The 17,247-nt window shown below is 48.7% G+C and overlaps 2 protein-coding genes across 2 annotated transcripts in view; one reads left to right on the top strand and one right to left on the bottom strand.

Annotated features, from left to right (window-relative positions):
* ZYX (zyxin) overlaps positions 1 to 15,014 on the bottom strand; it is a 23,574-nt gene extending 8,560 nt beyond the window's left edge. Inside the window, exons 1-2 of the mRNA XM_077778031.1 lie at positions 14,980 to 15,014; positions 1 to 8 (exon numbers count right to left, since the gene is read on the bottom strand). The exon at positions 1 to 8 is cut by the window's left edge and continues 130 nt beyond it. Of these exons, the coding sequence (XP_077634157.1) occupies positions 1 to 8; positions 14,980 to 15,014 (43 nt within the window). The remainder of the gene's footprint in view (positions 9 to 14,979) is intronic.
* The window catches only part of LOC144242995 (olfactory receptor 6V1-like), a 309,970-nt gene that overhangs the window by 91,146 nt on the left and 201,577 nt on the right, over positions 1 to 17,247 (top strand). The window lies entirely within an intron of this gene.

The following is a 17,247-nucleotide window of genomic DNA, read 5'->3' as shown; positions in this document are numbered from 1 at the left end:
TGTGAGACCTGGAGGTGGGGTGTGAGCGCCAACCTCCAGGGTCCTCGGAGGATCCTAACTTTAAATCCTGGGCAGCCGCCTGAGGCTTCTAGGAATTCGCATCATCCGCGCCCCAGCCTGCAGATCAGTTAAGCTTCGCGGGAGGGAGACCGGGAACGGAGGTGGGGGGCGGGGCGGAGGCGAGGGCGGCCGGCGGCGCCCGCGAGGACCCACGCGGACCGCACTTCGGCGGCGCCCACCGTGACCCGCCCATCTGAGAACCTCTGGGCGGCGGGGCAGCCCCGGGGCAAACGGAGCCTGCGTTCGGTGGAGCCCCCCACTGGTCCGACCGGATTCCTCCGCCCTGGACTCTGTCCCCGGCTATGCCAAAGGGAAAGACCTCGGCTCTTTTTTTTTTTTTTTTTTTAATTGAACATGGAAATTTACCAAACTGCTGTCTGGATTCCAACACAGTCACTACCTGCAAAGTATGGAGACCTGTGACATTTCGGCCCGTAAGGCCACTCTGTGACCCACGGGTGCTTCCTTTCTTCTCATTCTGTGCTGCCAGCCTCCACTGCCATCTAAGGCAGTCAGTGCCCTGTGCACACCATACTCAGTCTATCTCCGGTCCTTGGCCCCCCAAATGAGCTCTGCCCTGGGCTATGCGCTAGAGACCTTCCAGACTCAGCCCTCACTGAGTTTCTCATTTACCATGAGAAAACAGGAGGGGAATTAGGAGAGCCGGCCTGGTCAGACCCAGTAACTGCAGGGACTACACTGGACCTGGGGATTTTGAGGCTGTAATGTGAGACCTCATATTCCCCTACACCCTGGTGTCAGGTAAAGCAACTCTGGATACAAGAGAGCAGAGTGAGGTCAGGGTTCAGAGACCCAGCTTGAGTGGCCGCAGTAAGTGACGAGTGTCTTCATGCTCTCTGCTCCATTCTGCTGTAAAAGAGTGGTGATATTTAATCCACCTTCTTTATTGCATCGTATGGAAAAAATAAATAACACTTCATATCTGAAAATGCCATATATTGCTTGGTATTATTATTCAACTCCCAGTTCAGCCCAGAAGGGAAATTCTGAAGGGTTCGCCTAAAGCCTGTATCCCCTTCCCGGTCGGCAGGCAGACTTCTCAGGGGCCTCCGTGTACGCAAAGCCCTACTCCTGCCTTCAAATAACCTTATCAAATAACTAATTCTACCGGGGTGCCTGGGTGGCTTAGTCGGTTAAGCGTCCGACTTTCGCTTAGGTCATGATCTCACGGTTTGTGGGTTCGAGCCCCGCGTCGGGCTCTGTGCTGACAGCCAGCTCAGAGCCTGGAGCCTATTTCAGAGTCTGTGTCTCCCTCTCTCTCTGACCCTCCCCTGCTCACGCTGTCTCTCTCTCTCCTAGAAATAAAAAAAAAAAGAAACAAATAACTAATTCTACCAAAGACTACATTTTCATCGTCTTCTCAGATCCCACTGATCTTTTCTCTAGTGTCTTACTACCTCTGTCACCGGGATTTCTCACAGCCACAAGCATGTGTGGCGGTGTATGATATTAAGCATGCAGTGCAGACCTTCTCTGACAGGTAGGAGCTGGTCCTGGGCCTGTCCCTATGAAGATCTGCTAGAAATTTGATCCTGGATTTCCTGTGCATGTTGGAGACTGTGTCTTGGGCTTTACAGACCAAAAGTCTCATTGCCAACCCTTCAAAATAGAGTCGACCCTTCAACATTGGTTTGAACTATGCAGGTCTATTTATACGCTTTTTTTTTTTAAAGAAATACAGTACTGTAAATGTATTTTTCTCTTCCTTAAAATTAAATGAACATTGGGGTGCCTGGGGTGCTCAGTCGGTTAAGTGTCCGACTTCAATCTCACGGTTTGTGGGTTCAAGCCCCGCATCAGGCTCTGTGGTCACAGCCAGCTCAGAGCCTGGAGTCTGTCTTCGGATTCTGTGTCTCCCTCTCTCTCTCTCTGACCCTCCCCTGCTCATGCTGTCTCTATCTCTCTCTCTCAAAAACAAATAAAACATTCAAAAAAGTTTTTTATTAAATGAACATTTTCTTTTCTCTAGCTTACTTTGTTGTAAGAATACAGTATATGATACATATAGCATACCAAATATGTGTTAATGGGCTGTTTATGTTACTGCTAAGGCTTCCAGACAACGATGATCTATTAGTAAAGTTTTGGAAGTCAAAAATTATAGGCAGATTTTTGACTGCACAGGGGTTGGGGCTCCTAACCCCCCATGTTGTTCAAGGATCAACTATATATCCACTTGGGGAAGAAAGTTAGGAAGATGGTTTCCAGATAGCATCACAGGAATAAAAGCCATCTCCCCTCTAAATGTGTCCTTGAGGAATGTGCATGTGCAGAATATAGTACGTTTAATTGTTAGGCAGCTGAACCTATTTATGTATCAAGAATAGAAGAGTGCGTAGGCAGGGTTAGTTTTACTGACAACTAATAGCATCTGGGATGCAGAACATTAAACCTACGAGTTTTAAGCCAGCTTTTCTAAATACAAGTAGAAACACTTCAGAATATCCCAGAAGGACACATTCACTAGGCCAGCGGAGCTGCAGGGTCAATGCTATAAAAATGCACATGATAAACAGGGGAAGCCCTAATGGCTCTTTTTAAAAATGTTTATGTATTTTGAGAGAGAGAAAGCACAGCGGGAAGGGACGGGGGCGGGGGGTGGGGCTGGACAGAGGATCTAAACTGGGCTGACAGGGAGGGCTGATGTGGTCTCAAACTCACAAACCGCAAGGTCATGACCAGAGCTGAAGTCGGACGGATGCTTAACTGACTGAGCCACCCAGGCACCCCAGCCCTAATGACTCTTAGTTGTTGTTTTTTTTTTAATGTTTATTTACTTTTTGAGAGAGACAGAGCATGAGTGGGGGAAGAGCAGAGAGAGATGGAAACACAGAATCCGAAGCAGGCTCCAGGCTCTGAGCTGTCAGCACAGAGCCCCGTGTGGGGCTCAAACTCATGGACCAAGATCATGACCTGAGCTGAAGTTAGGTGCTTAACCGACTGAACCACCCAGGCGCTCCTTGGGTATTTTCTTAAGTAAGCAATTTTACTGGACTTTTTCAGGTAACGTGTACAAAGTATAGCAAGTAAGTAGATGTCCCCACCCAATTGTTTCCAACCACTTGGAGCCAGGCAAGAGAAAGGAGGTGAGAAAACAGACAGGGACCTTTGCTGCCTAAAACCTCTCTACACACCTCCGAGGATTTATATTCACCAGGTCTCAGACAATTTGCTTCGAGGGCACACAACATAAACCAAGAAGTTAGAGGCAGTCAGAAAAGGGATGCTATCACGGGGTTCTTTCCGGCTGCCGGCTGCAGATGGCCAGAGGGTCAACAGTGTGCCCCGCGTGGTGCCGGGCACTGTGGCGGCAGCCAGGGACACAACCACCACAACCACCACCACCAATAATAATAACACACTCAGATAAAACTCAGTATGTGGACCTAGGCACAAAACTAAGCCCTTTAAACATATCGCCCCCATTTTATCCTCACAATAAACCCACAAGGAATGTACATTATTATCCCATTTTTCAGCTAAGGAAATTGAAGCCAAGTAGATGTTGGAGTCTGTTGACTTTCAAAACTCAAAAACAGGGGCGCCTGGGTGGCTTAGTCGGTTAAGCGTCCGACTTTCGCTTAGGTCATGATCTCGCGGTTCGTGGGTTCGAGCCCCGCGTCGGGCTCTGTGCTGACTGCCAGCTCAGAGCCCGGAGCCTGTTTCAGTCTGTGACTCCCTCTCTCTCTGACCCTCCCCTGCTCATGCTGTCTCTCTCTCTCTCTCTCCTAGAAATAAATAAAACAGTAAAAAAAAAAATTAAAAAAAAAACTCAAAAACAAAACTCGCAATGCAAATATTTTATTATCTGAAGACACTCCTGGCCCCCACTTACACCCTTGCATCTATCATTTCATCCCTTTAAGAGCCCCAGCCTGGTGCATCAAACCCTCTGCCAGCCAGCCTCCAGCTCCCTCCCTCACCATAAGTACTGGGGCCACTGTTTTCTTTTTCCATCACATGGTGCCATCACATTCTAGCTGTCTGTCCATCTGCATGTGTGTATACACACGAGTTTTGTAGATGTGATATATATACATATATATGTGTATACATATACACACACGCACTACATCTACATTCTTCTGGAGATTATATATGAAATATATATATTGCATATATAGGTATATTTTGTATAATAGAACATTTCTCGGAGGTTAAGTATCCAGTTCTTTTTTTAAGTGCTTATTTTTTAATGTTTATTTTTGAGAGAGACAGAGACAGAGCGTGAGCAGGGGAGTGGCAGAGAGAGAGAGAGAGAGAGAGAGAGAGGGAGTTACAGAATTCGAAGCAAGCTCCAGGCTCTGAGCTGTCAGCACAGAGCCGGATGTGGGGCTCGAACTCACAAACCATGAGATCATGCTGTGAGCCGCACCGTGTCGTGACACTTAACCGACTGAGCCACCCCAGCGCCCCTTAAGCCTCATTATTATCATTCCACCAGGTCCAAAGCAGCAATGAGCAGAGCCTACAGAGGGCATCCAAGGAGCAGAGGTCAGAGGAGCAGGAGGGGGGCAGGGTTCCATACATCCCGAGGTCTAAGCCAGATGGGCCCCCAACAGCACAGTGAATGTCAGCAAGGCAGAAATGTGCGATGGTTGTGGGGGCAGAGTAAGCAGATGGTCAGATGGCGAGGAGTCAGCAGCCCAGAGAACTGGGAAGGGCAGACAGGAAAAGAGACCCGGGGCTTCAACAGCAGCACAGGCGGGTTGCTGGCACCCAGGCAGCCCCAGTGGGGCGTCTGCTGCCTTCCTTCTCCCTGAACCCAGGAGAGCCCAAATCGGAGACAGTCTGCCCTAGAGGCTTGAGCCTTCGTCACTGTACATTGCAGATCAAGTGACTGTGGGGAGTAAACATTTCAGGGGGTAGGGGGTGAACTACAGAGAGAGAGCCTAGCTGTTCCGGACGAGAAGTACTGTTTCTCTGGTGGCTCCTGCTGCCCCCGCCCCCCTTAATAAGAGGGACCTAATATGAAGAAACCCACCAGGAGCACACTCTCCCGCTGGGCTTGTTGTTATTTACCTGCCGCCCAGAGCTGCCCTGAACATGGCAGATGGACACACAGCCTCCGAAAGGGAAGAGGGCACCCCCCCCCCAGAACACTGAGGTCTGAGGTCTGTCTTCCTACGGAGACTTCTGAACCTACCGGAGCTAGCCAAGGACAAGTCTTCGAACCCACGTGTGAAATACCACCAGAGGACTCGCCGAGGCTACAAGCAACCTAGCCAATTCCAGCAAGGTCGTCCATATGCTCTGTAGCAGCAGGGCGTAGGGAGCCCAGCCAGGGCCTGCCACGAAGCCAGGGCCATGAACACACTCCCTGACTGCAGCTGACTTCCGGAGCCGTGCAAATCTCATTCCAGATCAGAACGGCCCTGTATTTAAGGGCTTTGGGGTCATCTTGAATCATTCATTCATCTATTTAACAAACATTTATTGAGTAGCTACTACGTGCAGGACTTTGTTAGGTGCTGGGGATATAATACTGAGCAGTAACAGATATGATATCAGCCCTTATGAAGGGGCCACGCCCTTGGATGCTCTACTAGGGGGGATGAATGCCAATCAAATAATCATAAATGCAAAACTGCAGCTAAAGGGAAAGATATATGTCCTTTAGACAAAGGGAGAGGAATCTGGTGAGGGAGCTTAAGGAAGGGATGGCCAAGCTGAGATCTGAAAGAGAAGTAGGAGTTAATGAGGCGAATGGGAGGGAAAAGGCATTCCACGTGGAGGCGGTGTAGCAAGTGCAAAGCCCCTGGTGGCTATTGGCCACGTGAACAGAGTGAGAGCAGGTGTGGCCGGCCCCTGAGGATGAGGCTGAAGCTCGATCTGGGAGAGCTGCAGGCGGTTGGGAAGGTTGGGGGCCTTGGGGGGCGAGGGGGGTGCAGAGATGCAGACCATACTTTGTCCTGAGCGGGTTCCAGGTTGAAAAGAATGGCATGAAAAGGCAGGAATTTTGAAAACCTCACTGTAGGGGCAACGCAGAGAATAACAGAAGAGCACAGATGTGGACAGACTCATGCGCGAGGAAGAGGTTTGTGGAGATGGACACAAGTGTGTGGACTGAGGGCTGTTTGGGCACGGACTCATCGGCAGAACCTAGCAATGCTCTGCAGTGGTGGGGGGTGGGTGGCAGGGGCGGGGAGGGCGTTGGGGCGAGCCGTCGTGGACCCCGCCCAACTTCTGGCCGGTACCTGCCCAGAGTGCGGTGCTCAGGGCTGAGATGAGCAGGTCTGGGAGTAAGACTGTGTGTCTTGCTTTGGACTTGCCAAGAATCAGAGGGGGCAGTGGGATACCCCCGTCCAGAGCAGAGAGAAGTCTGTGAATACCCATAGTTACGACATCTGCCTCCGGGTAGTAATTTGAAGCTGTTATTGGCTGGAAAAAAATCACCTAGCGAGTAGCTGAGAGGGCCTAGGATGGGCTTTGATGGATTACGGCATTTGTTGGGCAGGGGTTGAGGGAGGTGGGGCTCTCCCAGGAAGGAAGCCCCAGCCCAGGCCCCTTCCATCCCTCTAGTAGGAAGAAAGACCCCCTCCTCCCCTGCACTTCCTACACTCAGCACCCGGCCTCCATTTGCTCTGACTGCATTAAGCCCCTCACCCCCTTATGTCCGTCACTGCAGGAAGCCCCAGATGCCCAGCTCCCATCACATGTCGTTCCTCTGCCCAACTCCCGACACCAGGAACTCACAGACCTTGCCCGCGAATGTGCCTGTTCCTCCCACATTCTCTTCCCACCTGCTCTAACCAGGGTCCCCTCTGAGGACACACCTCCTCCGCAGCCAGGTCAAGTGGCAGCAAAATGCTTCCCCCTAGACTCTTACCAGTAGCCCTGGATGTGGGACAGATATCCCTTTTGATGCTCGCTCGTTACTACTTCCACACTATTCTCCCTCCCTCCTCCCTAAAGTCCCCAGCTTTGAATATTCTGTCATCAAACTATACCACCTACTGCCCTCTGAGGCACTGTCATCTATTGCCCTGGGCCATTCATCCTCATTTCTCCAACACTGTTCTGTCCTAGCTCCCTGGCACTTTCTCCAAAACAACTTTGCTAGTAAGTCTTGGTCATTTCAGCATCACAAAGATGATCCTTCCCGCAGCGCCTCTGCTCCCTGAACTTCTCTCTTCCCACGTCTTTGCTCTGCCTTAACCACTATTCCCATGGTAATACCCTAAACCAATATTGGCCAACAGAAATGTGATGTGACCCATATATTTAATTCAAAAAGAAAGTCAAGGAGCGCCTGGGTGGCTCAGTTGGTCAACCATCTGACTTTGGCTCAGGTCATGATCTCACGGTTCATGAGTTCAAGCCTCACACTGGGCTCTGTCAGCACAGAGCCTACTTTGGATCCTGTCTCCCTCTCTCTCTGCCCCTCCCCTGCTTGTGCTCTTGCTTGCTCGCTCTCTCTCTCAAAAATAAGTAAATGTTTTTTAAAAATGTAAAAAGAAAGTGGGGCACCTGGGTGGCTCAGTCAGTTAAGCGCCTGACTTCAACTCAGGTCATGATCTCACAGTTTGTGAATTCGAACCCCACGTCAGGCTCTGTGCTGACAGCTCGGAGCCTGGAGCCTGCTTCAGATTCTGTGTCTCCCCCTCTCTCTCTGCCTCTTCCCTGATTGTACTCTGTCTGTCTGTCTCTCTCTCTCAAAAAATAAATAAACATTTAAAAAAAAAAGAAAGTATGACGCTCAGGTCTCACCCCAGACACATTCAAGCAGAATGTCTGAGGGTTGAGCCTGGACAGCAGTAATAGAAAATAAATAAATAAATTGGGGTGCCTGGGTGGCTCAGTCAGTTAAGTGTCCGACTTCAGCTCAGGTCATGATCTCACGGTTCGTGGGTTCGAGCCCCACGTCGGGCTCTGTGCTGACAGCTAGCGCAGAGCCTGGAGCCTATCTTCGGATTCTGTGTCTCCCTCTCTTTCTCTCTGACCCTTCCCTGCTCACGCTGTCTCTCTTACACAAATATATAAAAAACATTAAAAGATAAAAATAAATAAAGAAAGAAAGAAGGAAGAAGTGACAGTAATTTCAATACAAGATTCAGTNCAGTACTTCCAAAATATTATCATTTCAACATGTAATCAATATTTTTAAAAATATTAATAAAATATTTTACATTTCTTTTTATTTATTTATTTTTTTACTAAGTCTTCGGGATTTGGTATGCATTTTACCCTTACAGCACATCTGGACTCAGACAAGGCCATTTCAGTGGTCACAGGCCACTAGTACCTACTGACTATTCAGGCTGACTACCCGGCTCTAGAAGACCTTGTGCCCTGTGCCAGGCCTTTGCAATAACAGCTTAAAGCAACCCTCTCTCCAAACCAGTTCCGTCTATCTTTCCAGTTTACTCTCTTCTTTTACCTTGACCATTAATGATCCTTGGGCCCACTGGGACCTACAGTTTATGTCAGCTTTTCTCTTTACCTCCCCCTGCATCGTACCCTCCCTACCCAGTTTAAAAGCCTTGGGCAGGAGCACCTGGGTGGCTCAGTAGGTTGAACGTCCGACTTTCGCTCAGGTCATGATCTCGCGGTTCGTGGGTTCAAGCCCCACGTTGGGCTCTGTGCTGACAGCTAGCTCAGAGCCTGGAGCCTGCTTCAGATTTTGTGTCTCCCTCTTTCTCTGACCCTCCCCTGCTCACACTGTCTCTCTCTCTCTCTCTCTCTCTCAGAAATAAATTTTTAAAAAAAAAGGCCTTGGGCAATCATGAGAGCTACTCGCCCTCAACTCCCTCGTCCCTCCCTCTCGCTCTGTGGTCCTCACCAGGCAAAACCCAACCCTGGGTTCCACCCAGCTCTACCAAACCCCCACTTGCGGCCAGGCAGCTCAGGGGGGCTGGAGGGAAGCACACAGCCCTTCTGGCCAGTCTCATTTTGAAGTTCATGACAACAAACCTTTAGGTGCCACTCAGCATTCTAATTCCCAGTAAGCCTACCAATTTCTCTTGTCCGTTCACTTTCCGCTCTTTTGAAAGACTTCTAGATCTTTCCTCTCTTCAGCGTCTTCCCCATCCACACCCATAGCTGATGACCTTGCTTCCTTGCCTCCTGTTGTCCTGAGAAAATTGAAGAAATTGGAAAGACCTTGGCCAGGCTCCCCTGACATCCACCTTCCCACCTGAGTCTCCTTTGCTGCCCTATGCTTTCCTTCCTCTGACTATAATGGACAATCCACAGTCACTTTATTTTATTTTATTTTATTTTATTTTATTTTTTAGCATTAAAAAATTATTTTAGAGAGAGTGCATATGCATGCACATGAGAGCTGGGAAGGAGAGGGGCAGAGAGAGAGAGAGACAGAGAGAGAGAGAAAAAATTAAGCAGGCTCCACACCTAGCATGAAACCTGATCCAGTGTCCCTGGGATCATGATCTTCCCAGAAATCAGGAGTCAGATGCTCAACGGCTCAACCAACTGAGCCACCCAGGTACCCCACCCATGGTCATTTTTAAATGTTTATTTATTTTGTGTGGGGGGGGAGGTGCAGAAAGAGGGATACGGGATCTGAAGCAGGCTCCATGCTGACAGCAGAGAGCCCAACATGCGGCTTGAACTCACCACATCATGACCTGAACGGAATCTGATGTGTAACCGACTGAGCCACCCAGGCCTCTGCCCCCCCATAGTCATTTTTTCAGCTGCCATCACCGCTCTTGCACTAGATTCTATTCATTCTCACCTGCCCTAGGATGTTGCTCCAGCAATTAAAGCACTCCCTTGAACTTCAGTTTTTTCTCCTCTCTACTAGATCATTTTCATTAGTATACTGATATGCCCCAACCACTCCATCTCTCTGCTCATTTTTGCAGCAAAATGTCTTCAGTTCTCTATACTTGCTACCCCTAATTCCTCTTCTCCCATTTTCTCTTAACTTGCTACAATCATCTTTGATCCCCACCACTTTGCTGACAGTACATTTGTCAAGATCAGCAGTGACCGCCATATTGCCAAAGTCAATTACTTTTCTTGACATATCGGCTATATTTGAATCGGTTGTTTACTCTCTTCCGTATGAAACATCTGTTGCTTCACCCTCTGCGTACCACGTTCTCTTATTTTCCTCCAACCCCACTGGTCCATACTTCTCATTCTCATCTGGCTCCATTGTATCTGCTCAGCTTCTAAGTGCTGGGAATGAGTCCTTGGATCTCTTATCTTCCATCTATGCACTCTTCTCGCTGACCATACCCAGGCTGAAGCCTTTAAGTGCCACCTCCATGCTAATGATCCCCAAATTTGTCTTGGACCTTTTCTATTGTCCAAGAACACACACATCCAACCTCTTGCTTCTAATTTCCACTTGGTCATCTAGTAGACATTTCAAACTAAACATCCTAAGCTTAATTCCTACTCTTTCCCCCCAAATCTTGTTCTACCCATAATCTTCCTCATTCAGCTGATAGAAACTCCATTGTTTCATTCAGGCCAAAAATGTTAGAGAGATCTCTGACATCTGTCTTTCTTTGGCACTCAAAATCCATCGAATCCTGCTGATTCTGGCTTCAAGACACTTCCAGAATCTGGCCACTTCTTGCCATCTCTACCACTACCCTCTTGGCCAGAGCCTCCCTCATCTCCCTGATTTACTGCAGTATCTTGCCTCCCTATAATCTACTCTAAATATAACTGCCAATGTTATCCCTTCATCTTATTTCACATTGTGTTACTCTAATCAAAACTCTCCTTTCTCATTTCACTGGGAACGAGTCCCACGTACTCTCTGAGCTCATGTCCTATGACTCATTCTGCTCCAACCACACTGCCCTACTTGCTATCCCTCCAACACGCAAGTCACATTCCCACCTCAGAGCCTCGCACCTGCTGTTCCCTTGCTTGGAAGGCTCTTCCCCAGACATGTGCATGGATCACTCTATTTTCTCCATACTCTTCCTCAAATGCCACCTTCTCAGTGAGGCCACCGTATTTAAAACCACATACACCAGGGTACCTGGGGGGCTCAGTCAGTTATGCGCCCGGCTCTTGGTTACGGCTCTTGGTTTCAGCTCAGGTCATGATCTCATAGTTTGTGAGTTCAAGCCCTGCATTAGGCTCCTTGCTGTTCTTGTTCCTCCTCTCTGTCCTTGGGAGCCTGCTTGGGATTCTACGTCTCTGACCCCTGGCCCTCCCCACACATACTCTCTCTCCCCCCCGACCCTCAAACTAAATAAACTTAAAGAAAAAAAACAACCCACGTACACCAATGCCCTTTATTCATTATCCTCCTTTCTTTCATTTTTCGTTCATAAGCACTTATGACCTTAAATGTATTATATAGTTAGGTCCTGGGCTTCAACAACAACAACAAAATGTATATTACTCATGTCATTTCTCTATTGCTATCTCCTCCCCACTTCTCACTTGACAGTGAGCCCCACGGAAGGCTCCATGAGTTTAGGCCCCTAGCACCGAGAATAGTACTGACATATAGGTGCTCAATAAATACTTGTAATATAGAATGAATGAATGGACGAATGGATGGATGAATGCAATGAATTAGCAAAGAAATTTCCAAAGAGTTAAGGCAGAAGGAAAACCAGGAAAGAATGTTCAGGGAGAAGGGAGTGGCCACCAGTGGAATGCTCGTGGTATATTAAGTTAATATTAGACATGAACACAATCTGCGGGCATGGAAGGTACAGGAGCCCGCCGGGTGAGCTGTTTCTGTGAAGGTGCCTGACTGGAGTGCAGTGAGGAGTGGATGGAAGCGAGGAAATGAGGATGAGTATCAGCAGCTCTTCCAAGCCCTTCGGCTGTGGAGGAAACTGGAGATACAGGGAGCAAAAGATCAAGTGGCAAGTTCCAGCTCCCACTTTAGAATGCAGAGCTTGCTCCCATCTCCTCCCTCAACTCAATTTTCCACTGTCAGTAATAAAATCCAACCTCCACTACCACCCGCCGCCTCAGTGCATATATATGCACAAGTCAGTTTGGAAGGAAATGTTGCAAAATGTTCATAGTGTAAAAAATAGGTGATGGCTTTGGTTTTCTTCTTTCTGCTTGTGTGTATTTCAAATTTTTCCCCAGGGGCTCCTGGCTGGCTCAATCAGTAGAGCGTGCAACTCTTAATCTCAGGGGCCGTGAGTTCAAACCCCACGTTGGGTGTGGAGCCTACTCAAAATAATAACTTTTTCTAAAACGAGTACAAATTGCTTGAGAAAAACATGTCCGCACCACCCAGAGTTCAAAATTTCCCGTCTCTTTTGGACTTTCCCATCTGGGTGGGTCCACTGCACTGCCCGTTGGCAGCACAATCATGATTGATTCAGTCCGTAAACAGCCCTTACCTTCCCTACCCCACAGGAGAGTAAAGCCTTGTCCCCATCAGCTTATCACCATGAAAAAAAAAAAAAAACCTACCAAACAATAATCTGAACATATACACAAAGATTACACACCCATTACACACCCAGAACAAAGCTCTGGAACTCCTAAGTTAGAACAATGTCCTTTCCTTTTTTTTTTTTTTTTTAAACTTTTATTATGGTAAGAACACTTAGCATGAAATCTACACTTTCAGAACAATGTTCATTTTACCCAAAAGGAGCTGATCAATCTACGTGAGCAAAAGGAGCATGGGATCTGAGCATATTTCAACAGTGTTTGGTGTTACATACATTTTACCTAATAAAAATCAGAAAAATCATCCAATGTATGTTTAGGGTGGCATCATACAATAGGGAAAAGAATGCTGGAGAGAGATGCAGAACGTGAATTTTGGTTTCAGTTAAGTCACTTATTAGCCATAGGACTGTGAAGAAGATCTGAGCGACAAATCTTCCTTGTCTGTGAAACTATAGCAACAGACTTGATGTCTAGGGTCTTGTCCGGTTCCAACATTCACAGCCCTGTATTTAACGCGCTGTATATCTACTGCTCTTCCTCTGTTGGGAAGACGCCTCTGCTGTCTTCTCTGGCCCTGGCTGGCTTGCTCACAGAAGACAGCAGACTGGCAAGGGCGGAGTCCTAGAGCTACACTGACCCATAATGCATTAAACACACACCACTTAGGATCTAGGACCTGCAGGAAAGAAGATTCCAGGCAGTTAGACATTGCAGCAAAACCAGATCCTCATCCAAGAAAGCACTTGCGAGAGGAATTCATGCTGAGACTGCAGGACATCCCAAGGGGGATCGGGCAAGGGGTTGGGAACCCAGAATGGGGGTATATTCAGGAATCCGAAAGGGGAGCTGTCAACCGTCAGCTGGTGACGGAGAAGTCTGGCGGGTAGTAATGGACCATCAGCCACGAGGCTGTAATTCAGAGGCAAGACCAGGGGAGGGTGTGTTGTAAGCCCAGGAAGGTATCTCTCCTGGGGGGCTGGGCAGGAAGGTGGGGGCTAGTGGGTGCCAAGAGGGGGGTGAGACGGCTTCAGGAGCATGATGTGACAGAGCTGCTCCTCTCCCCTGAGTTAGTGCGCACTGGCCACATGGCTACCAATGATGCTCGGAGCAGAGCCTTCCAATTCCCAATTCTCACCGATTCTCCTGGAGGGAGGGCTATCACATTGGCAGATAGGCTGCAAGAAGTGACCAGCGTCACCTGTCTGATTCTTCCCTTTCTCTGCCAGTGCCTCTGGGGTGTGCGAGTGCCGAGGACTTGCTTGATCTCTGAAGATCCCATCTGGTTCAGCTCTCTTGGGATTGATAAACTCCATGTTTTTATTGCTTACCCGGCCCCTGACTCATGCTTGCCCAAACTCCAGGCCTGCTTCCTTGGTCCTGGCATCCTGCCTGGAATGCTGCTGGCTGTGACCTGGACATGATGACAGTGGTACCCCCGAGGCCCTTAAATATACTCAGGGCCTGACTTGCAAGCTGTAGTATAGCCCCGACCTCGTTCTGGGCCCTCCGGACAAAACCCTCCCCTTCTCTGAGAGAGGTCGGAGCCCATTAGCCCTTAACCGCTGGCCTGGCCTTTCTCATCAGAATGTTTGGAGGGAACCCCCAACTCAGAAGTGATTCTCTTTCAGCCTTTCCCGCAGACCTGCTTCTCAAAGGGAAGACAGGGCGAATGCATTCTCTTGATGTCTTAGTAGCATCTGGACACTCTCTTCTGCCGAATGAGTCCACAGGATCCTTAAAATGTGGACTCAGTGACGCTGAGCTTCCCAGGAAGGACACTGCCTCACTCCGGGAGGGAGGGAGGCGTGTCTCACCCGGAAGCGCACCGGAAGGTGGGCAGGGGGTGCGGTGGGAGAGCGCCCCACTGTCCCCAGCTACCGAGCTTTCTTGTCTCACCGCATTGGTATGAGCTCGCCTTACCTAGACTCCTAAAGTTCTCTGAAGTTTCCAACTTCCATCTAACAGTCAAACCAGCAGTGACCTATGCTGGTCTAAAAGTGTATCTTCCTCAATGGCCAGGAGATCAGAGATTGGCCAAATGAGGCCTTTTGGCCTCCACCACCAACAGGGAAGCCAGAGAATTTCCGACGTGGAATGTGTTGTTCTATGTAACTTGCTGCCCTGACGCTAGCTGCCCCCCCTATTCGGGGCAACTATGCCCCGCCCAGGGCACGGCCGACCCCGCACAGCGGCCAGGAACCTTATCTACTGGTGACTCTGGGAATCCAGCTGAAGGTAGGGGTGGGGTGGGGAAGTGAATGCCACAGAGCACCGCAGATCCTGTAGCCGCTTCCTACTCCGAGGAAATACAATTTGCACACGACCAACACCCCTGCCCATCCATGACTTAGCTCTGAGTCTGCACCTGTGTGTCAGCAACCTAACCCGCAAGCTCCATTCTTTGCCTTTGTTCACTGAGGATTAAGTAAATTACTCCCATTAAAAAGAACACCGCCTCCATCAGCTCTGTCTCGGCTTCTTCCGATTTCCACCGAGATGCCCGTGCTGTTCCAGGTACACCGTCACCAAATGACCTACCGCGGCACTTTCCCCAAGTTCTCCGGTATCTGCATGCCTACTTCTGGTGCCTTCAGTGGACAGGACCTCCTGTGACCCACTAAGAGCTGCCCCAAAGCGGACTACACGTGGGGGTGGCCTGCGTCACCTGCTGTCACCCTGAGATACCCTGAGAGACTTTGATACAAAACAGCCAGCACTCTCCAGTCCCCAGTGCCTCAGGACAGCATCAAAGACCCACAGTCGTGGCCACAAGTGTCCCTGAGGCTGCAAGTGTCCCTTGCCTTCTCATTTCAAAATTTAGGAATGTAGATAGATTTGGCCCGCGCTTCAGCTTATGGCCCCGCCATCAAAAAAGAAAGACAAGACTGAAGGAATGTGTATCAAATACAACCTGGAGCCAAGTAACTCTAATTATTTTTAAAAAACCAGATGAGCGAACACATACATAAAGCTCTCTCCCACAGCCTCCAGGATGAATTTTCTTTTTTTTTTTTTTAAATTTTATTTATTTCTAGGAGAGAGAGAGAGAGAGACAGCATGAGCAGGGGAGGGTCAGAGAGAGAGGGAGTCACAGACTGAAACAGGCTCCAGGCTCCGAGCTGGCAGTCAGCACAGAGCCCGACGCGGGGCTCAAACCCACGAACCGCGAGATCATGACCTAAGCGAAAGTCGGACGCTTAACCGACTAAGCCACCCAGGCGCCCCTCCAGGATGAATTTTCTATTTGAGGGGCTGAGTTCACGCTCCAGCCCCTTCTCTTTCCAGCTGGGTAATTTTGGGAAAAAGAAAGTTAATAGGCCTCTAAGCCCAGATTTCTTTCTCTCTCTCTCTCTCTCCCTTTTAATGTTTATTTATTTTTGAGAGAGAGAGAAAGAGCATGAGAGGGGAGGGACAGAGAGAGAGGGAGACACAGAATCCGAAGCAGGCTCCAGGCACTGAGCTGTCAGCACAGAGCCCGATGCGGGACTCGAACTCACGAGAGATCACACGACCTGAGCTGAAGTTGGACGCTCAACCAACTGAGCCACCCAGGCGCCCCATCTCAGCCCAGATTTTTCAACTGCAACACCAAGTTAATGATTTCCTTCCTGGATTGTTGTAAGATGCTGAGAACACTTTGTCAACTGCTAAGTGATAGCTGCATATTACTTATTGTTATTTTATTGTCTCTCCCCATCTTAGTAGATGATCTCACGTCCTACTTCTCAGAGAAAACAGACACCATCAGATTGGAATCCCTCATCCTGCCAACACCAAACGTGCAACCTACCAGCATCTGCTCCATCTTCCCATCTGCTAGACTAGCTGGGCTCCGCCATCTGAGCCCAGTCCCCCTCCCCGAGCCTTGTGGCTGCCTTAGGAAATCACGTTCAGCACTGATGAATCTTCCTCTCCTGTTAGATCTTTTCATCTGCCCTTAACTGTGATCTAGTGTCTCCCATTACAACAAAATAAATTCCCTATTAAGTTGCTCTGTTTTTAAATTAAAAAAAAATTTAATGTTTATTTATTTCAGAGAGAGACAGAGCATGAGCAGGGAAGGGGCGGGGGTGGGGGGCAGGGGGAGACACAGAATCCGAAGCACTGAAGCAGGCTCCATGTTCTGAGCTATCAGCACAGCTGGGCTCGAACCTACCAACCGCAAGATCATGACCTGAGCCAAAGTCAGACGCTTGACCGACTGAGCTACCCAGGAACCTCTAAGCTGTTGTGTTTTTAGAGGTACCTCTCCATTTGTTGGGGATAGCCATGAAGCCTGGGGTGTGACTCTTCTCATTCTACAGATAAAAGGGACATATCTTTGTTCTTGGGGATCCAGGCTTCAAAATGGGATGTCAGCTGCTTTGCTTGGTCATTTAAGTCGGCACTATGAACAGGATTATTAAGCTCCTGCAAAATTAGAGAGTGCTCCACCCCACCACCACCACCAAAAGTATATTTAGAGGCCAGGGATTCCTTTTTTTTTTTTTAAGATTTTAAAATTATTTTTAAGTAATCTCTATACCCAACATGGGGCTCGAATTTATAATTCCAAGATCAAGAGTCACATGCTCCACCACCTGAGGCAGCCAGGTGCCCCCGAAGCCAGGGATTCTTAACCATTTCTCTGCCCTGGATCCCTTGGCAATCTGGAAAATCCATGGCTTCCCTGTCAGAATAATACTAAATGCATCAAATAAAATACGAAGGGAACCACTAATGTAAAGAAAGTTATTATAGAATTGTGATACAGTAATATATCCGGTTCTTTAGAAAAGCATTAAATAGGAAAATGTACAGGCGGGT

Source organism: Crocuta crocuta, unplaced genomic scaffold (genome assembly GCF_008692635.1).
Source record: "Crocuta crocuta isolate KB4526 unplaced genomic scaffold, BGI_CrCroc_1.0 scaffold128, whole genome shotgun sequence".
Taxonomy (NCBI): Eukaryota; Metazoa; Chordata; class Mammalia; order Carnivora; family Hyaenidae; genus Crocuta; species Crocuta crocuta.
The sequence above is the reverse complement of the archived record's forward strand: the minus strand, read 5'-3'. Positions and strand labels throughout refer to the sequence as shown.